At 41.6% G+C, this 22067-nt stretch overlaps 2 protein-coding genes across 7 annotated transcripts in view; one reads left to right on the top strand and one right to left on the bottom strand.

Annotated features, from left to right (window-relative positions):
- Window positions 1–15058, bottom strand: part of TTI1 (TELO2 interacting protein 1) — a 39707-nt gene extending 24649 nt beyond the window's left edge. For 2 of the 3 annotated variants that reach the window (XM_010975231.3, XM_064475697.1), the window contains exons 1-2: window positions 14963–15058; window positions 886–3228 (exon numbers count right to left, since the gene is read on the bottom strand). In XM_010975231.3, coding sequence (XP_010973533.1) covers window positions 886–3187 — 2302 coding nt within the window. In that variant the 5' untranslated portion in view covers window positions 3188–3228; window positions 14963–15058. Of the gene's footprint in view, window positions 1–885; window positions 3263–14962 lie in introns of those variants that run through there. The other variant, XM_064475696.1, reaches the window with a different exon arrangement.
- A 30-nt stretch (window positions 15059–15088) lies between these two features.
- The window catches only part of RPRD1B (regulation of nuclear pre-mRNA domain containing 1B), a 77435-nt gene continuing 70456 nt past the window's right edge, over window positions 15089–22067 (top strand). For 2 of the 4 annotated variants that reach the window (XM_064475695.1, XM_031433829.2), the window contains exons 1-2: window positions 15089–15653; window positions 20566–20695. In XM_064475695.1, the coding sequence (XP_064331765.1) occupies window positions 15503–15653; window positions 20566–20695 (281 nt within the window). In that variant the 5' untranslated portion in view covers window positions 15089–15502. The remainder of the gene's footprint in view (window positions 15654–20565; window positions 20696–22067) is intronic. The other 2 variants (XM_010975233.3, XM_031433831.2) reach the window with 2 other exon arrangements.

Genomic DNA, 22067 nt, shown 5'->3' with positions numbered 1-22067 from the left:
AAGGTCAGAGACCCTTCTACCTCTTTTGGCGGCCCATTAGCAGTACTGAAATGAATACTGGAGATATGCTCACGGATAAAAGGAACTCAGATCTATAGTTCATATATTTCTTTTTTCATTCAAAGAGTGACTACCCAGTTGAGGGATTCTTTTTCTATAGTCTAAAACTTTGCCATTTTACTGGTGGCTGACACCTCTGACAGATACCCAACAGGGTCAAGGGGAAAGAGAAAGATTCAAACCCCCTCATACAATTAAAAGGTTAAAAGAAAGTTTCTAGACCTGCTTGGTCCAATACGACAGTCACTAGTTACACGTGGCTATTTAAACAAAAATGAAAAAGTTCAGTTTCTCAGTTGTACTAGCCACACGTAGCTATTGTTGGACAGAACAGATAAAGACCATTTCCGTCATCACAGAAAGTTCTGTTGTATAGTACTGTTCCGGATTATCTGTGGACTGAATAATTTGTTAGTCTTGTTCTCCATTAGCATGAATACTGCTGACAGTAAGTATCATCAGAAGCAGTGTGGTGTATTGAAATTTTGTCATAAATCCTGACTTGACTCCTTATTAATTATGTGACCCTGGCTAAGTATGAACTCATTGAGCCTTAGTTCCCCATATCTGTAAAATAAAAATAATATTTACATTCAGTCTGCAGGGTTTATGTCCCTGGCACAGAAGAGGAGCTCAGCAGATGGCAGAGATTATTAAAAACCATAAAAAAAAATAAGCAATGGAACCCTACCATAACATCTGGGACCAGATAGACAACTACATTGTCCATAGCATAACCACACACAAAGAAAAAAAATAAGGTTAAGCAAACAAGCATACTAGTCCTTCCCCCAAATCAGCATTAAAAAAAGGCTCTCAAAGTACCTAATGCTACCAGCAGGGCGTGCAGTACACTGACAAAGGAAGTAGCTCTCTTATCGTAAAACTGGTCCAGGGTGGCCAAGACGTCTTGAACCACATCTGCCACCAACGGAAGTAGGCTAGCATCTGAGTTCTGCAGCATGACTTCCAAGACCTTTGGCGTATGGGGGTGGAGAGACAGATGACGCAGATTTAAAGAGATCCCATTCACCAAATAGTCTGAGTTTTGATTGATCAGGTGCTGCAGGGACTCGTAGCCACAAGCGTGGCAAATGTCCATCATGGCGCCGGTGGCCGCCTGACTGATGAGCAGTGTCTGGTCTCCAGCTTTCTCCAGTACTGGATAGAGGGCCGACATCAAGAGCAAACGGAAGTCTGTTCCTAGTGCGCGTGCAAAGTGGCCAACCCCTTCCAACTGGATGCATATTTGCCAGATGTTGCTGTTCATGGAGCAGATAGTGGGACTTGGCTGTGAGAAGGCAGGAGAAGAGAGGAGCTGGCGGGTGTGTGCACCAGATGTGAGGGCCTGCAGGCCTGACTGCCTCACCGTCAGCTCCTCTCCCACTTCTTCAGCTTCGATACAAGTGACCAAATACCAGTTTTCTTGGCTTATGTATTCCTCAAGTATAGATGTCACGATCTCTCGCAGGTCCTCCAGGCTTGTTTTAATGTGTCTTTCATGAAGATTCTCCACCTCTAGCCCAGCAGCCCCTACAATCAGTTCATTAAGGATCATGGCAGCCTGCTTCCGGTAAGCCACAGATTCGCGGTACAGTTCCATAAAGTGATCCACAAGCAAATAGAGGTTCCCATAAAAACCAAGGAGCTGACACACCTGCCTCAAGAGCAGGAAAATCCTCTCGTCGGTGAAGAAGCGGAAATACCTCCTCTGGATGCGACTCCACGGCTGGGAGGCTAGAGTCTCTGCAGAAGCACTCAGATGGTCGGAGTTCCAACGCCGCTCTTCAACAATTTTGATGTCGGCCACATCTAATTCCAGGACTTGGGTAAGCGCTTTGGAAAGGCGCTGGAGATGGGCCACAGAGTTGAGGACAAAGTTCACTTTGGGGCCCAAGAGTTTCAGGTACCCGAGTAACAAGGAGAGAGTAGAGAATCTGCCTTGGTCGTCTTGGGAGTTCATCAGGCGGGGAAGGGACGTGGTGAGGGAGTGCAGGTTTTCAGACAAGACGTCGGCAATGGCTCTGCTGCCCACCACTACTTTCTCGTCTGCAAAATGTCTCAGGACTTCATTGCACTGGGCTTGGACTTCAGGGCTCTCATCATTTACCAGACTCACCAAAGCCTTCAGAAGGGGACCTGCCGATCCGACCAGTGACTGACTGCACTTCAAAAGGAGGGCCTTGACAAGTTCTATCAGCTCCAGCCTCACCTTCCAGTGTGGGTGAACTGAAACACACTCAATTATCTTTTTAATAAGGACAGTCACCTTGTCACTGGTATTTTTTACCCAATTGGCTTCCCTGTGAACCATCAGCTCCGCTACTCGGTGCTCCACGGCAGGCTTTGCTTGGACCTCTGAGACTCTTCTGAGCTGTTCATCAGCCATAACGAAGCTCGCTGTCTCATAAAAGATCTTTAGGGACGTCACGACAATGCTGTGCCCCTGTTTAAAGTCTCCTGTGATGACCCTGGTCAGTGCAGTTGAGATTCCAGGTAAAAAAGAGGCAAACAAGTCCCCCAGCTGCTTCTGCTCAAGCTCATCCAAGGACCTCGGATGGTCTTGACAATCACATTGAAAGAGTAGAACCTGTAAACATTTTAAAGCAGCTGTTTTAATTTGTTTTGATTTTTCCTGTTCTGCTAGGCCTAATAGTAAAGATACAGCAAATCCTAAACGAGGCAGAATGGAGGGCTCATAAAAAGCCAGAACGATGTCCCCATAAGCCGAGTGCATTAATGTGCTGAGGCCCCGGATCACAGCCAACTTCATCTCCTCTGACACAGCTGCAGGTTTTTGGGAGGTGGGTGAATACAGGCAGGCAGAGAGCTCCGAAAAGAGCTCCTGGAGAAGTTCTTGTTCCTTCACGCATGTTGAAGAGAGGACAAACGTGAGGCATTCCACCACACTCTGGATCAAGCGCTCTCTTTTGGGACCCGGGGTCTTCAGGGTAAATCGCAAAGGGAAGAGGATGTACTGCTGAAGCTCCTGCAGGGCAGAGTCACTCACGGCCTGTAACTGTGCCTGCAGACGCTCCACGTTCTCCACTGTCTGGGCCTTGGTGAGTTGAACACAGACAGGACGCAAGACGCCAAAGGCCTCCTCCGGGGTGTCAAAAACTGCCATTGTGCAACAGCCTTCCTCTCACTGAGGAAACATCCTGCTGGCTGGAGGAAGGAAACTTCTGTAAAGAAGGTCAAGCTCAAAGAAAATACAAAGTGAACTTTTACTGATTCATTCAACAGACACTTAGCAGGGGCCCATGTGCCAGTCACCGCACAGAACACTAGGGGAGCAATGGGACGAAGAGCTGGTTCTGAGTCTTAGGGAGCCCCTAGTCCAGGGAGGGAAGCACAGTTAAAACACAGTCTGTTAAGGATGAGAACAGGTCTGTGCTTCCGGTGTGCAAGACCTAGGTGTCAGCACCCTGGAAAAGCCAGGGTGGGTTTCACAGGAGGAGGAGGCTTGAGCCAAGACTCAAGGGAGGAGTGAATAGGAATCTGCGAGCTATTCTAAGGAGTATGGATTTTTAACCTGTGAGAGTGATGGAGACAGAGAGCCACTGAAGGATTTGTGTTTTGTAACCTAAGGTATAACATACATAGAGTGAAATGCACAAGTCTTAACGTACAACTCAGTGAACGTTAATGTATGCAGAGATCCATGGAACCACTACCCAAAACAAGATATAGGGTATTTCCAGCACCCTGGAAGGCTCCCTCACGCCCTTTTGCAATCAGCTCTTCTTTCTCCTGCCCAGAGGTAACAGCTACTCTGACTTCTGTCACCATGGACTAGTTTTGCCTATTCTTGTCATGGAGGGATTTTAAGCAATGGGTGATAGGATCAACCTCATGCATTGAAAACACCCCTGGCAGCCAGTCATATGGGAGAAAAAAATCAGAGCCTAGTAAGACCAAAAGCAAAACAAAGTGAAAGGGAATGGCCAGAGAAACAGGAAAACCTGGAGCACACGCTATCACAGAAATCATGGGAGAAGAGAGATTCGAGCCAGACGGAGAGGTGGACAGCAGGCAAGCAGGCAGGCAGGCAGGCAGGCAAGCAGTGAAAGGAGACAGGTTTATAAGTAAGCAAAGGAGCTGAGCAACTTTACATAAGAGAGGTTCTTTTCTCTGTGAGGGGAAATGCAAAGTCACGGGCTGACAGTGAACAAGAAGGAGGGTAAACAGAGGGCTTGAGGATAGAAATAAAAGTCTCAAATATTCCCTTTGGGAAAGCAGAGCATGCCGGGAAGACATAAAAGTATGGTCCAATAGAGTACTGAGGACTGAGCCAAAGCTGGAGACCATAAATGTGCACAACTGTAAAACGCTGGCACTGGATGGAGGCTTTAAGATCATGTAGTCTGGTAACTGTCAATCTCAATCTCCCTCTCTCTCAGCTCTCCTTGCTGGGGGCTTCGAAACAGATAACAACAAGAAAGTGCCTGCTGCTTCTCCCTGTCCCCAACAGGGCTGGCAGGCAAGTGGTACCTGGTGGGTGTGGGCAAGACCTCCGAGTCCAGTGACAGAGCTGGTGCTGGATTTTTCCCCTCATCAGGAGAGGCCTCCAGGGCAACAATCAGGCTCTAGTACACGGGACAGAGTCCAGACCACAGAGCTCCATGAGAAGGGCAATGCTGATCTGTGAGGTTCTGTGGAGAGATATCGCCTGGTCTCTGTGACCTGCCAAGAAGCCAGGGAAGGGAAGAAGCTCAAATCTTCCTGCTCCAGGCTAGCAAAATGCCAGGTGTGGATGGCAGAAAGCTGGGCCAGGGATGACTGTCACCCCAGCAGCACCGGCTCACACACTGATGACCCGGAGGCTGCTGTGCCATCCTTCCCCTGCCTGAGATACTAGCAGTTGGAACAAAAGAAGGAAAGGAAGTAACCACTTAATAGGACCCAGCAGTCAGAAGTAGGAAAAGCAAACAGAGCTCCCTTGAGGTAGTGAATCTTAGATTAACAGAACCACGAAAGGAGATAGATTAGAATTTGAAAAATAATTAGACTAATAAGGAAATTCAATTACAAGACAAAAGATATTTCTTAGAATTTTAAAAACATGTCTTTCCACTCCAAAAAAGCTCAATTGATGGGGAAAAAAAAAAAGACAGTTAATTGCTTAGACCCCAATTAGTGGCCTGGAAGATCAAGCAGGGCTGTCTTAAAACTCTGAACAGAAATACAAAGAGATGGAAAACATGAGACCTGGAGGACAGATCTGGGAGAAACCACATATAAATAGCTGGGAATTCTGGAAGGAAAACGAGGAACAGATGGAGGAGCTAAAACAAATAAATAACTGAAACATCTCCCTAAGCTGCAAGAAGATTCATCTGGAGGTTGAGAAGACTGAAGGATACATACCTGTCACATTCTGGTAAAATTCCTGTACACTAAAAGATAAAGGGGGATTTACGGTCAACATGGCAGAGTAGTAGGACCAGGAGCTCACCTCTCCTCACGACTACAACAAAACCACAACTGACTGCTAAACAACCATCAAAAACAAAGACCAGAACCTTGCAAAAAAGATCTTCAACTGGAAACATAAAGAGGGAACCATAGCAGGATGGTAGGAGGGGCGTGCTCGCAATATAATCAGGCCCTATACCCACCCCCCAGTAGAAAGCTAATGAAGTGGGAACACACAATGTCCCAAACTGAACTTATCTGCTCTTTCTTCTGTATTCCCTCTGTGATTTACGGTCCTCACACCTGACAAAGGTGACACTGAAATGAAGTAGGGGAAAGAATGGTCTTTTCAATGAAAGGTACTGTGTCACTTGGCTATCCATATGAGAAAATATAGGTCTTGCTTATATCTCACACTAGATTTAAAATGTGAGATGTCAAACAATAAAGCTTTCTGAAGAAAACAAAGAACATCTTTGAAATCTTGGAGTAGACAAAGACTTTTTAAACAGGACACAGAAAAGAGCTAACGATAAAAAAAATTGATTAGCTGGACTATATTAAAATTAAGAATTTCTATTCAGCAAAAGATACCATTAAGACAGTGAAGACAACCCACAAAGTGAGAAAAGACACTTGCTATATATCTGACAACACACCCATATTTCTAATATAAGGGATTTTCTATAAATCATTAGCAAAAAGACAATCCAACAGAAACATGGAAAAGAATCTGAACAAGCACACCACAATAAAGGATATCCAAATGGCGAATAAACATACTGAAAGACATTAATCATTTATCAGGAAAATGCTACATAAAACCACAATAAAATACTGTTACACCCTCACCAGAAGTGCTAAGCTGAAAAAAAAGGACAAAAAAAAAAAAAAAAAGAAGAAGAAAGAAAGAAAGAAAAAAAGAAAGAAAGAAAGAAAATACTAGGTGTTGGTCAGGATATGAAGCAACTAGAACTCTCACCCAGTGCTGCGAGGTGCAACCACTTTGAAAAACTTAGGCAGTATCTCTTATTCTAAAGGTAAATACACATATGCTCTATGATGTAGAAATTCCATTCTTGATATATACCCAATAGAAATGCATACATAAATTTACCAACAGATGTGTTTTAGAATACACTAGCCACAAATGCCCCCACATAGAAACTACCCAAATACACATCTACAGTAGAATGAATAAACTGTAGTATATTCTCCCAGTGGAATACTATACAGATGAAGGCTTACCACAACTGGAGACCTTCAAAACAATGTGTTATGGGCTAAGAAATATAGAAACCAGCTTTCTGTAAGGAAGACAGTGTAACAAATTGCTACTTTGGCATGCCTATAAAAGGCAATCATATACCTTTATGGGATAGCCATGAAATCACACTTGTGTGACAATATGTCAATTACCGAAGGAATTGTTTAGAGATTTAGAAGCTTAGGAGTCCTAGATTCTATTCCTATAAAATGCAACCTTGATTATTTAAAGTGTCACTGCCAAGTTTGATGTTTATATAACTGATAGCAACAGGGGCATTCTGGCCCAGAAAGTGGTACTGGGATGAGGTATTCAGAATGAGGTGATTCTCTGGGTGAGCAGGGAAAACAACCCAGAGTTCAACTGTGGCAGACAGTGACTGCATAAACCAGTTCTTGACTCTAAACCTTTCCTGGTTCAGTGTATTCCTACTGCGGTCGTGGAAAGCAGTCACTGGGGGAGGGGGGAGAAGAGATCTGCAATCAAAGTGTCTGAGTGAACCCACTCCCCTGGCAGCCTCTTCTCCTCCTCCCCATCTCCTTCTGCCTTGCCGCAGGGATGGGCTATGTAAGATCCCTGGGCCATGGCGCACAGGTGGTGAAGACAAATGGGATAATCTGTACAGAATAAGGCGCTACACTTTGCAGACACTGAAAGGACAAGATGGTGGACCACAAGGTACTTACTGTATCATACAATCAAGATGTGAAAAAGGGAAGGAAAAAAAGTACAAAAAAAAAGTTGAAAAAGAATGAACACCAACAGGGAAATGTTCATGGAGGGAGGACTTGTGTTGAGGTGAGGGGATTACACACTTGGGGCTACGTGTTCAAGGTACAATGCCCATCACAAGCAAAGGCCGTAAGGCAGAGAAGTTACAGCACCTGATGAAGGCAGAAACAAGACAGAGATGCCATCACGGCAAGTGCGCCATGCCTCACACAGGGGTGACATTCTGATGAGATCACCTGCTTGGGGCCTTTGTGCTTGTGGTTCCATGACATAGCCTCATGGCTTCCTCTCTTACCTTTCAGGGCTTTACTCAAATGTGAATTCTGAGTGAGGCCTTCCCTAATCACCCCTATTTAAAACTGCAACCCATCTTTACTCCTCCTCTGCCTTGCACTCTCTACCTCCTTCCCCTCCCTTTAAAATATTCCTCCATGGCAATCAGTACCATTGGACAACCAGGTGATCTACCTATTTGTTTATTGTCCCTCTCCTCTCACTAGAATACAGGCTCTATAAGGGCAGTGACATTTGACAGGTTTGTTTATCGCTTCTAGCAAAGTGCAGGTATTCAGTAGATGCGTGCTGAGCCAACAGCCGCAGACCAAGGTCTGGCTCTCTCATTGGTAGAGCTTTCATATCAGCTATGTCTGAACTGGATTCTGGGTAAAAAGCATCATATTCTTCTCTTGGGGTGAGTAATTCCTACAGATACTTGGTCTCATCCATTAGGGAAGGATCTTGCTAGATTTATTCTCAGGTGGCAATCACAGTTCTAGATTTCGGCTGTATGCCAGCCCATTTTTAGGCTGTTTCCAGGTAAGGGACGGAATGAGTATGAAAACAGGAATCTGACAATCTGGCTGCTAGTCTTGGCTCTGACAGTTCCTGGCTATATGGTTTCCATGAATTTCAGTTTCTTCAACATAAAATTAACTTGGTGGATGATGATCTCCAAAACTTCTAACTGAATAGCTAGCATATGGTAGGAAGACTGGGTTTAGATCCCAGAGATAGGAGTTTACATGTAAGAATTGCCAACACAAGTTCTTGAATATTAGGAAGAGAATTATTTATTGGAAAAACCCACCATAAGCCAGGCAATGTGCTAGGTATATTATGGACATAAATTCCTCATCCACAGCTGAGTAACAACATAAAACTCAGGGAGATTAAGTGATGCCCAGGGTCCCACAACAAACAGTGCCAGACCTGGGATTCATCTCAAGCCTGTGTGATCCAAAGACCGTATACACTCTTTCCACTATACCAGAGATTCCCAACCCAAATGTTTATCAGAATCAAGGGGAAACAGCATTAAGTACAGATTCCTGGGCCCCACACCAAATGTACTGAATCAGAATCTATATTGAGGGTGGGGTGGGACAGGTATGTGTGAGAATCTATTTCAAAAGCTCGCAAAATCAGTCTGATGATCCATGAAATTGCTAAGAGTTTAGAGTAGATCTCAAATGTTCTTACCACACTCACAAAAAAGGGTAATTTTGTGAGGTGGTGGAAGTGTTAACTAACCCTATTGTGGTAATCATTTCTCCATATATATGTGATACATATGTATCAAATAATTGCATTGTACATCTTAAACTTTCACAATGTTGTATGTGAATTCTCTCTCAGTAAAAGACGGGACAAAAAAAAGAGAGAAGGCTAAGCAGGAGCAGGGAGCCAGAACTCCCCTCCTACCCGGCAGCAATGAGGAGCCCTCCCTCAAGCACATCAAAGGAGGCTGAGTGAGGAATGCGGACTTCTACCTGCACTTGGCAGTAACAAGGTGGGTCCCCCAGCCTCCCTTATACTGCCAGAGTGGCTTCAGAGGAAGCCAGCTAGAAAGAAGATTTAAATAAGGTCCAGAGTCTTTGAACAGAATACAAAAATGTCCAATCAAAAATCATTCATCATACCCAAGAACCAGGAAGAACTCCAAATTAATAAAAAAAGAAAATCAGTCAATACATGTTAACATTGAGATGATACAGATGTTAGAATTATCAGACAGTTCTTTAAACAGCCATGATGAAAATGCTTCAATGAGCAATTATGAATTTGCTTAAAACAAATGAAAGAACAGAAAACCAAAGCAAAGAAATAGAAGAAATAAATGGAAATCTTAGAACTAAAAAATTCAACAACAAATAAAAAGCTCATCAGATGAGCTAAACAGTAGAATGGAGGGGATAGAGGAAAGAATCTGTAAACTAGAAGCAAAAATAAGAGAAATTACCCAATTGGAACAACAGAGAGAAAATAGACTGAAAAGAGCCTCAGGGGCCTGTGGGACTATAACAGAAGATTTAAGAGTCCCAGAATGAGAAGAGAAAAAGAGCAGGGCTGAAAAAGTACTCAAAGAACTGAAAAGTCCCCAAATTTGGCAAGAGTCATTAATCTATATACTCAAGAAGCTGAGCGAGCCCCAAATAGGATAAATCCAAAGAAATTTACACCAACTATAATTACATCATAATTAAACTTCTGAAAACTAATGACAAAAAATCTTGAAAGCAGCCAGAGAAAAACAATACCTTGCTGAGGGGAAAAACTATTTGAATGACATTGGATTTTTCATCAGAAACCATCTAGGCCAGAAGGAAGCAGCACAATAATTTTTAGGTGCTGGAAGAAAAGAAAAGAACTGTCAACACAGAATCCTATACCTGGTAAAAATGTCCATTAGGAAAGAAGTAGAAATTAAGACATTCTCAGATGAAGGAAAACTAAAAGAATTTGTCACCAGCAGGCCTACTCTAAAAGAATGACTGAAGGAAATTCTCTAAACAGAAGGGAAATGTTAAAAAAAGGAATCTTGGAACATCAAGGAGGAAGAAAACATGGTAAACAAAAATATGTCTAAATACAATAGGCTTTTCTTATTCTTTTAAATTCTCTAAGTTGTGTTTGACAGTTGAAGCAAATTGTAACACTGACTGATGTGGTTTGAAATGTATCTAGATGAAATTTTTAAGACATTTATGTTATAAACAGGAGAGGGTAAAGAGACATAAAGGAAGTAAGGTTCACATACTTCACTAAAACTGGTAAAAATAAGTTACATACATATAATATGACACCTATAAGAACCACTGAAATGGTTATACAAAGAGATACACTCAGAAACACTACAGATAAATCAAATGGTATTCTAAAAAACATTCACGTAACCCATTGGAAGGCTGGAAAAAGAAAATGGAGACCCAAAAAACAGAACAAATAGAAAACAAGAAGTAAAGTGGCAGACTTAAGCACTAACATATCGATAATTATATTAAATGTAAAAGGTCTATTATACCAATGAAAAGACAGAGATTGTCAGAGTAGATGAGAAAGTATGACCTAACTATATACTGTCTACGAGAAACTCACTTCAAACATAACAATACAGGCAAGGGGAAAGTAAACAGATGGAAAAAAACATTATCATGCAAACATTAATCAAAGGAAAGCAAGAGTGGCTATATTTAATATCAGATAAAGTAGACTTCAGAGCAAAGAAACTTACCAGGAACAGAGTGGGACATTATATAATGATTAAAGGGTAAATCTATTAAGAAGACATAGCAATTCAAAGTGTGTATGCACAAAATAAGAGATGCGAAATGTGTGAAGCAAAAATGGGTGAAAGGAAAAGTACAGGTGGTCACAAGTAAACGTGATGACTTCAACATTCCTCTTTCAACAACTGATAGAACAACTGTTCAGAAAATAAGCAAGGATAACAGAACTCAACAACATCAACTAATATTTACATAGTCAACATTTACAGAATACTACAAGCCACAACAGCAGGATATACATTCTTTTCAAGTGTCCACTGAACATATGTCAAGACAGACCATATCCTAGGCCATAAATCAAACTTCAACAAGTTTAAAAGAACTGAAATCATACAGAGTGTGTTCCTCAACAACAACAGAATCAAACTAGAAATCACTAACAAGAGAGAGAAAAGCAAGAATCTCCAAACACCTGGAAATTAAGCAACACATTTGTAAGTAATTCACTGATCAAGGAGGAAATATGAAGGGAAATTTTTAAAAAATACATGGAAATGAATGAAAACGAAAATTTAACATACCAAACTTTGTAGCACACAGGTACAGCCATGCTGAGAGAGAAACTTTTACAAAAACTTAGAGGAAACTGAATTCATGTATTAGAAAAAAGGAAAGCTCTCAAATCAGTATCAGTAATCTAGAAGCCCACAAGAACCTAAAAGAAGATGAGCAAAATAAATCCAAAGCAAGCAGAAGGGTAAGGACAGATAAAGCTTATTAAAACTAAGTTACCTCAGTGATAGAATCACATTGATTTAAAATTTTTCTTCTTTATATGTTTTTGTATTTTAGAAGTTTTAACACTGAACATGTATCTAATGCCAATAAAATTTATTATTTAAAAAAAACAAAGCAAGCAGAAGGAAAAAATAATGAGGATCAGAGTAGAAACTGAATTTGAATACAGAAAACAGTAGAGAAAAGTCGCTGAAACAAAGAACTGGTTCTCTGGGAATATCAATAAAATTGTGACTTTCTTTTAAGACTGACAGGGGTGATGAGGGGGAGGGAGAGATAAAGAAATTATTAATTATTGAACAGCCTCATAGAGAAATGGAATTTATCATTTAAAAACTCACAAAATTTAAAAAATAAAAATAAGAGAAAGAAATAAGAAACCTTCAGGCCCAGATGGTTTCACTGCAAACTTCTACCAACCATTTAAAGGAAGTTAACATCAATTCTATGCAATCTTCTGGAAATGGAAGAGGAAGAAACACTTTCCAATCCATTTTATGAAGCTACTATTATCCTAATACAAAAACCCAACAAAGATGATACTAAAATTTTTTTAAACTGCAGACCAATCTCCCTAATGAATACAGATACCAAAATCCTAAACAAAATATTAGGAAATAAAATTCAGCAGTTTATAAAAAAAATTATACATCATGGCAAAATAGGATTGATTCCAGGGATGTAAGGCTGGTCCAGTATTTGAAAATCAATCAGCATAATTAATATTAACAAGCTAAAGAAGAAAAATCATATGATTATATATCATCCTCATCTTTCTGATCTCTGAATGTATGAAGTGTCCTAGGACTCAGTCACTGGGTTCCTTTTCTCTCTACACCTATTCCCCCTTATGACTCTCCCTTATGACGTATATCTCTACTCCAGATCTCTCCCATGAACTCCAGACCCATAAATCTAATTGCCTATGAGACATCTCTACTTGGATAGGACATATACAAATCAGCTGTTCTCACACTCCAAACCATCTCTTCCCACAATTAAGTACATAAATGCAAATTCCATTCTTATGGTTGCTTAGGCTAAAATCCTTAGGGCCATACAAATTCTTGTTTCCTTTACACCTCCTATCTACTCTGTCAGCAAATCCTGCGATCTCTTCCTCTAAAGATCCCCAGAATCTGACCCTTTCTCTCTACCTGGTCTGAGTATTCCTTTCACCTGGGTTATCACAAGGGCAGCTGAACTGGTTTTCCTGCTCCCACTCTTCTGCTTACCATTTTCTACTTAACAGCCACATGTTCCTCCTTTGCTTAAAACCATCCAGTGGACTTATTTCATTGTAATACCCAGTCCTTACTATTGCCTACAAGTTCCCATGTGATGTGGCCCCTGAGAACTTAGTTTCTGAGCTCATTTCCAGCCTTCCAGTTCACATCTCTCCAGCTGTCCTGGCTGTTCCTTGAAAATGCCAACAATGGTCTAATCTTAGGACTCTGTACTTGGTTTTCCCTCTGCCTGGCACAACATTCCAACACACAGCATAGGGCTTTCTCTCTCATTTCTTTCAAAGCTCTGATCAAATGTCACTGTATCAGTGAGGCCTTCTCTGACCAGACACCTATCTGCCCATACATGCATTCCTCATCCCTCTTACCTTCTTTTATTTTTATTTTTATTCAAGAAAGACCCATAACTTTCCAACTCATTTTACAGTTTGTTTATCTTCCCCTGCAGAAGGTAAGCCTCCAAGAACACAGATTCTGTCTGCTTGCCTAGAATAGTGCTTCGGACATAAGCACTCAAAAATTACTGGCTAAATGAATAAATGAACCACTGGCATGGGAATAAAGGATTTGGACTAAAATAATCTTGATTTGAGTCCTGTTTCTGTCATTTCCTGTGTCCAAGTGACATTTAACAGATCACGAAATCTGAAATACCATGAAATACTGATAATAACCTCCACCCCCATAGGACTGCTGTAAGGATTAAATAAACGAATATATGTAATGTGCTTAATACACAGTGACTTGGTATAAAAGTGCTCAGTATGACACTGTTACTTAATACAGAAAGATGGCCTCAATTTGGACTCAAAGGCCCTAGGTTATAATTATGACTAGATATTTACTAGTGTGATTTTAGGCCATTCACCTCTTTCATATTAATTCAATCAGTTATGAATCAAGTGCTGGAGTAAAAAAGATGGGTAAATAGCCTCTTCTCTCTAACCTTAGTTATGTGATCTTGGGTAGGTCACCTAAGCCTCTCGGCCTGTTTCCTCATTTGCCAAATGGGAATAACATTAATACCTATCTCATAGCTTTGTTGTGAGGATTAAATGAGTTCCTATGTGAAAACAGTGTCTAGCCCATTGTAACTACTCACTACACTGGCTATGATTATGATGATTCTAGTCTGGAGGAGGAGTAAAAGCATCTAAGCAAAGAAAAACAACACAGCGCAGTAAGAGCAAAAATAGGCGTTCTACCACTATGTCTCCTGACTGGAATCTGCTCACAACTGGTCAGTTCCACTACGGTCGGGACATTTTAATTCTGTTAGGTCTACAATAACCTAACTCCCCACCACAACTTAATAGCAGTTAGAAGGACAAATTTCTCTGCTGATTTGATAACTGGAATTTAACTTTTTTTTAAAAACAGGAAAAAGGGAACAGCTTCTCAAATAGTGTTTCTTGACGGTCAATGAACTCATTGACTTCCTTGCCCCCACCCCTCACAAAGCTGACATATTCCTTAAATTTGAGCAACAGTCAAATGGACCCCCGGCGAGCAAGGGCTGCCCGTAATTCCCTGAATACAACAAGCAGGAGCTGAGAGCACAAAGTTTGTGTTTTATAGCGGTGCCGTCACAGACTGGACAGTAAAGGGTGGTCCTGGAGGCCGAGCGGGAGCCCACTCGGTGAAAAGGGGGGAGTGCGTCACCTTTGCAAAAAGAACAGCAAGAGCCAAGGCGTGAAAAGTGCATGTGGGTGGCTTGGCACAATTAAAAGAAGCTTTCTCGGGGGAGGGTTGGGGGTGGACAGAAAGCAAGACATATACGGAGGAAAAGTGTGCCCTGGGGCCTGCCAGGTTGGGGAGAAAGGCCCTGTCCCATTCTCAGGTCAAAATCTCTCAGCCTCAGCGTTCCTTCCGGATCACCCTCTAGGGGCTCGCGGTTGCTGGACTCCCTCTTGCTCGCGCCACTCTTCCCTTACCTCGTCTTCCAGTCTTTCCCTCACTCTCCCGCCTTCTCCGCCCCGCCGGAAGTGACGTACTAACTCGCGCGTCGCACCGCGCCAGAAAGGTTCTGCGAGAGCGGGAGAAAGGGTTCCGGTGAGACGCATTGCGCTTGCGTGCGGGCGCGAGCGGTCAAAGCGCCTTCCGGAGGCCGCCGAACTGCGCTCTTTTCCAGGTTTGTCGCTTTCGGAGTGTCCCGAGCGAGGTTCAGAGAGGCCGCCGCCACTGGAGGGGCGTTTTTCTATAGCTCTGACATCTCCTGGTGCCCCGCCACTCCGGCCCTTGCCCTTTGACCCTGCTCTCGCGGCGGGGTGAGAGGTCGGTGGCCATCTTGTGGCGGCGGCGCGGGTGGCTGTTACTGCGGAGACCCATCCCCTCCCCCTCCTGGCCCCCTGGGCTGTCTGACAGTCAGTAGAGAGTCCTGCAGGCGGTCAGGTGAGGCCAGGCCTCGTGCCGACGCTCTTCCCGCCGCACTGGGCGGCCCAGGCCGCTCCCTGCCGGGCCTCACCGCTGCCACCATGTCCTCCTTCTCCGAGTCGGCGCTGGAGAAGAAGCTCTCGGAGCTGAGCAACTCTCAGCAGAGCGTGCAAACCCTCTCCCTGTGGCTCATCCACCACCGCAAGCACGCGGGACCCATCGTCTCGGTGTGGCACCGCGAGCTCCGCAAAGGTAAACACCCTCTCCCACCCCCTTGGTCCTCCTCCCGGTTGCCCTCTCCCACTGTCTATCGAGGCCCCTCTAGCTTCTTAGAAGAACCTTCCTTTCCAGGCCCGGGCCTCTGATTGATTGCACTTCTGTGGTTGGAGATAGTGTTATCCCCATTTCTCGGAGAAGGAAACCGAGGCCCGGGAAGGTTTAAGGTACTTGTCTGGGTTTCTACCGAGCAAAGCTCAGGTGCCTAGACTCCCAGATCATTCAGCCGTTTCCCCCTCCCTCTCCTCCTGATGCTTATGACTATTCTCTCGGAGGTGTTGAGCGCCTTGTGGAGGAGACAGGCCCTAGCCTGTTGTGTGCCAGGCGCCTACTGGGCATTAGGAGTGAGACTGCTGAGATCTAGTTCTGGCCCAACCAGTTGCTAGCTGAGTGATGTCGGCCAAGTTTCTTCTCTCTGTGCCTCTGTTTTTTCATCTGTATAATGAGGACAAGAGTAGCTGCCACTTACAGAGCCTTTATTCTGTACAGTCACCATGCTAAGACCTTATGTATATCCTCACAGTCAATTCTCAGCATTGCTCAGAGAGGAGGGTACAATTACTGTCGTTATAGAGAAGGTAAGGGGCCACATCATCTAGACCTTGCCTCTCAGGCTCCTGTTTTCATGCAACTTTCATTGGTTCTAGATCTTGCTCAGGATCTGACAGCCACTGATTGAGCTCAGCCTGTTATGTGCCAGGCACTGGGTTAGGAGCATGATAGCATGTTGGCTCCCGCGGCCAACTGCCAGGAATTTAAGCCTGACTGTGCCACTCCCTGACCCCCTGCAGCTTAACTTCTCTGTTCCTCAGTTTCCTGATCTGTAAAATGGAGATGATGCTGATATTTACTGTGCCTTTTTTCTGTGCCAAGTACAGTACTGATATCTTTACAGACATTGTCAGTTTTTAAATTTTCAGAGTCCTAAGTAGAAGCTTGGCAGATGAGAAAAAAACTGAGGCTCAAATGACTTATGGTGAAGAAGTAAGCAGGATGACACAAAAGATCGTCTAACATGGTGTCAGGTACAGTGCAGGCATTGGATAAGTAATGGTGAGGTCGAATACTGATTACTCAGTGTGGGGTGTGATCTTTACCTCAAGTTGCTTACAATCTAATGGGGAAAAATGGGCACCTACCCAACTATCTGATACACCAGTGCGCTCCATAGCAGAAAGCTGAAGAAATGAAGCTTAGTGCTGCTTTGGACAACCTGTGGGTAGTAGGCCCTTTATAGCATAGGAAGTGCCTTCACATGTATTCTCTGCTGAGGTCAGGATGTCACCTTGTTTTACAGATGAGGAAACTGAAGTGGCTAAATGGTATTTTCAAGGCCTTAGAACCAGTGAGGCTCAGAACATCAAGCTGGCAGACACCAAAATCCAGGATTCTCTCAGGAGACCCAGTTCTAGTCCTCTGGCAGAGACCCCCCAAATATCATGTGCTGTACTGAAATGGGGTCCCCTCAGCCCTCTAGGTAGTTCGGGGATTGAGCCTGGGGCTCCAGAGCCTCCTTCACATACCCCACTGAGCCATTCAGATACTATTTCTATCATTTGAAATGTGGAGGAGAAATCTGAATTGCGTCTACAGGATCCTGTCTGGTAGGATCTCAGAGGCAGGTCAAAATCCCTCTCAAATGTCACTTCTTTTGTGAAGCCTTCTTGATGCCCCACCTCGCCCTATTTGAGTTACCAGGAATAACAATTTAAAGGGTACTTCTATTTAGGAAGCTCCTTTAACCCTAATCTCTTATGATGGAACCTTATGCTGTAAGTAGGCCAGCATTATTATCCCCATTTTATAGATGAGAAGATAAAGGTGTGAAGAGATTAAGTGCTTTGTTAGGGAGTGTACAGTTGGGACATGAGCCCAGAGCTCTCTGTCACCAAAACTTGTTATCAAGTACCAAACTTGTTATCAAGTACCCAGTGCATCAGTGTACTTAATAAGTGAAGGTGATCATCTGACTCCAGCCAAATCTGTAGTGCTTTCATTTATTAGAATTAATCAGCAGTTATTTTATTTTTGCTAGTTCTGTCTCTTTCACTAGATTGTGTTTTGAGGGAGACACTAGGCCTTCTAGTTTGTAATGTCCACAGCATTTAGCATGGTGCCTGTTACACAGTTAAAACATAGTTTAGGAGTTAAATTGTGGTCTCTGGCATCATTTTTATGGCTGAGTAAGGGATCCAAGCAGCACTGTCTAACAGAGCTTTCTGTGATGATAGAAATATTTTATGTCTGTGCTGCCCAGCAAGGTAGCCTCTTGCATGAGCACTTGAAATGTGTGACTAAGGAACTAAAGTTTCAAATAAATACAACTGAAAATTCAGTTCCTGAATTTTGTTAGCCACAGATCAAGTGTCCAATAGCCACGTGTGGCCAGCAGCTGCCATACTGGACAGTGCAGAACTAGAGGATGCTCTTCCAGGCATCAGTGTACAGCTTCCTAATACCCAGACTTCCTTCATGATTTGAAAATGCCCCCATACTAAAGTGGGAAAAGATTTTGTGCCCTAATAATCAAGTTGACTAGCCCCTTAGGTTCTATCCACCCTCTCCAAGTCTTTAAAAGTGAACATTTCTATCTGCAGTCACTTCCCTGAGACATTCACAGTTGTCTCTGAGTTGCCTTCAAAGAATTTAATTTTAAATAAAAGTATTTAAAAGTACTTAAAAATTAAAGCCTTAATTTTTTCTTTTTCTTGCTTAAATACTACTTCTATTCCTGATATGTTACTTTCTTTCCATTTCCTAGGAGTAATTCTTAATTTATCCCTTTGGGCTCTGTTCCAGGTAGAACCTTTCTTTTTGGAGCAGTTTGGGGTAAAATGCTCTTAGATGAACGTTTTTTAGTAATGTTTTTGTACCTTGGCCTGGTTGCAGGTAAACAAGCCTTTTTTAAAAAGAAAAAAAAATTACTTTCTCTAGATGTCAAAACCAGCCAAACAAGTGAGAATTTTTGCTCAATAACTATTTCAGCCAATTTGGAATGGGCCTCTGTAGGGAGAAAAAGGATCTGTAGTGTCATACTGGAAAGACATCTGAACAAGTGAGTTATCACCCAGGGTTGGAGTAGAGGGTATGTGTGTTGTGTGTATTGTGTGATTGTGTGTGTTCAGGTACTTTAGGGCTTTGTTCTATTACCTTCGCACATATGGTGCTTATGTTGACTATGCAGGATGCTGGATGTGGAGGGATAAAGATTTATCCTAAATAAATCCCCATTGTTAAGTTTGAGGGTAATGAAGATTAATTGGCATTGTAGATAGTGAAAACTTTATGACTGTCCTCTTAGCTTGTAATACTGAAAAATGTATCTAGTCTTGAATGGCCAAACTGACGTTTTACAATATAGATTCTGGGTTTTTTAACATGAAGTATATCAAATTTGTAAAGCTTCACTTACTCCAATTTTCTTTGTCGAAGTTCTGTTTTACTTTTGAATCTGCTGACTTTCATAGTGATGTAGACTTGGCAGTTTTACCTGCTGCAACATCCTAGAACAAAATGTGCTTAAAAAAAAAAAAAAACTTTTGCCATAATTGTACCTTTGTAGCAACAGTGGGATATTGTAACTATTGACACTTTTGTTCTGCATTTGAATAATAACTGAAACAGTTAAAGATAGCTCCAGGTTTTTAATATTCTCATCAGTTGGCCATCTAAACTAGGTTATTACCAGAAGGTTTATACAGTTTAGGATATCCATATTTAATTTTATGAGCACTTTAAGTCATCAGTTTAAACTCTAACATGCTTTCAAAATCTTGTTTTTAACTTGGGTTATTCTCCTGTAGCTACATTTTAAAATGTTGTATCTTATGCCTGTGGTGTCAGAATTTATACATGTTGTGTACATTTCAAAAGAAACAAAAATGGTTTCTGAGCGCAGTGGAGTAAGGACTAGTAATTCAGGTGTGTAAAGGTTGACATAGGGCTTGCTTGAATTTTTCGGGTACTTTAGCATTGGAGAAAACTTAATGTTTTGAACTACCTGATTGTGTTCTTATTTATTTCTTTTAAAAGAAAGCTGGGACCAAAAACAGCAGTGATGTAACTTTACAGTTGAGAAATTATGTGCATAGAAGCCAGGAAATTCACAAATATTCCCCCAAACAACTGTAACTCAGACATACTGCATGAGGTTTTTATGGTTTAATATATGATACCATATAGAGTAATACGAAGTACTACATTTAGAGGTATAAGAGAGAAGAATTATGGCTTTTGTGGGAGCCATAATTTTGCATACACAGATTTCAGACATGTAAATTTTCAATGATGATGTATCATTAATGTATATTTGTATTTGAGATAAATATCATTTGTGCATCTAGAGATTTGTCAGAATTGTAGAGTTGACATCATTGACTGATGATGGTTATTGGAATGTTCAAAGAGAAATTCTTGGTCTAGGAGCATAAATTGCAAGAAGCTATTTTAAAATTGAAACCTAACTCAGCCTTTCATTCTGTGGTATTTGGTAATTAACAGTGAGTTAGAAATGTTCATCTTTGCAATAGAATAAATGAAAACCTTGATTTTAACACATCTTCTATAGAATATTGACTGCTTTTCTTTAAGGAATTTTCTTTGGATTATCTTCATTTTTACTGCCACTTAATTTCCCTACTTAAAATAGCACAGAAATTAAGAGGGCTCATTCTTGTTTATTGTTTTTTATTTTCAAAATTGTATTCTTGAACCTGTTTTATTAGAGACCTCCAGGAGTTCCTTAAATTGTTTTTTCAAACACAGCAGTCTTGACCTCAAGTAGATAATGCTTGTCTTAGTGTTCTTTAGGAGTAGCTTAGGGCAAAAGAATTATGGATTGAGAATTTCCTTTGTGTAAGTTAAATTATCTTCTTTTCTTTTTTTCCAGCCAAATCAAATAGAAAGCTTACTTTTCTGTACTTAGCAAATGATGTCATTCAGAACAGTAAAAGGAAAGGACCTGAATTCACTAGAGAATTTGAATCTGTCCTTGTGGATGCTTTTTCTCATGTTGCCAGGTATGTTTTCTGTTTTTTTGTTTTGTTTTGCTTTGTTTTTAAATGAATTACCTTTTCCTCCTTTTCATTTTCTTTTTTTTGTGTGTGTGATAGCCTTTGTAACTTGACAACTTCATACCTTAAAGAGATGTGCTTTATAGAGAGTATTGCAGAGGCCAAATTATGGTTTTATATTTTGACTGGGCCTGTGAGAACTATCTCAGACATGTAAATATTTTTATGCATTGAAGGGACTCAGTCTAGCACTTAAAGCACATCTTTTGTCTGTGATGTATTCATTATTGAATTCATTGCTTGAATATGGTATTTTTCCTTGGTTTGACTGAGTTGTCTCTTTAGCTTATTGTCTCAAAAAAAAAAAAAAAAAGCTAAATAGTACAAGGGAATTTTCCAGTAACAAAACCTTAACAGCAAGAAATTAGTTGCTTGTGCCTTCATTTTTATATACTTCCTTCTTGATGTCTAGATGTCTAACTTGACTTAAAATAGTAGTCATTACTGTAACTGCAAAGATAATAATTATTAATGTGGAAAGTAGAGATTTGCTCTGGCTCTGTCATGTTAAGTCCCTGCCACTGATGTGACACAGGGAGGACAGGGGTGTAGAATATACGTATAGCTGATGTCACAAAAAATATACTTTGGAATTAAGGTTTTATAGATCATTTTTATTGATTTAAAAACAAACTTTTTTGTGGACACAAGTTAGTTGCCCAGGAGGAGCAAAGGAAAACTATTTTTTCAGTAGAGTTTTACTAAGTTAGCATATGAAACTAAACGTCTTTGCAAAAGGAAACTGGGAAGGGTGAGAAGGAGACTAGTGGGTTAAACAGAAATTGTTCTAGTGTCTAAAGTGTAAGTGAAAGACCTTAAGTGTGAAAATAAGTCCGACATTCCATGAAAGATTTGAAAAGTTTGAAGGAATGAAATGAAACATCCAAAAGAAAGAAATGACATTTAACTTTATAGAGATGGGAAAAAGACTTGTTTGTCAGCTGGCTCTTTTTTGTGTGTGTGTGAACATGGATACTGAAAAAGCAGAATGTGTTAGGAACTTGGAAAAATACTGAATCCTCATAGCCGAGAGTAAGTTTAGAACAGACGCTAGAGTAGCTGTCTGAAACTGGAGATAGGCATTTTCTTGTTTTGAGGAGATTTAGTTCACAGTTTCTTAGATGTTGGCTGTAGCTCCGCCTCCAGCACTGTCCGGGTGGCCTTGGACATGTTACTTAGCTTTTTGAGCCCAAGTTTCCTAGTTGGTTAAAAGGGGATGTCACCACCTATCTCACTAGAGTTGTTGTGAGGCTAAAGTAAGACAACAGTGCCCAATCCACGCTCTTTGCTTGTCCACGGGAGCATACTAAATTATAAA

Source organism: Camelus dromedarius, chromosome 18, assembly GCF_036321535.1.
Source record: "Camelus dromedarius isolate mCamDro1 chromosome 18, mCamDro1.pat, whole genome shotgun sequence".
Classification (NCBI taxonomy): Eukaryota; Metazoa; Chordata; class Mammalia; order Artiodactyla; family Camelidae; genus Camelus; species Camelus dromedarius.
This window is presented reverse-complemented; position numbering and strand designations above follow the sequence as displayed.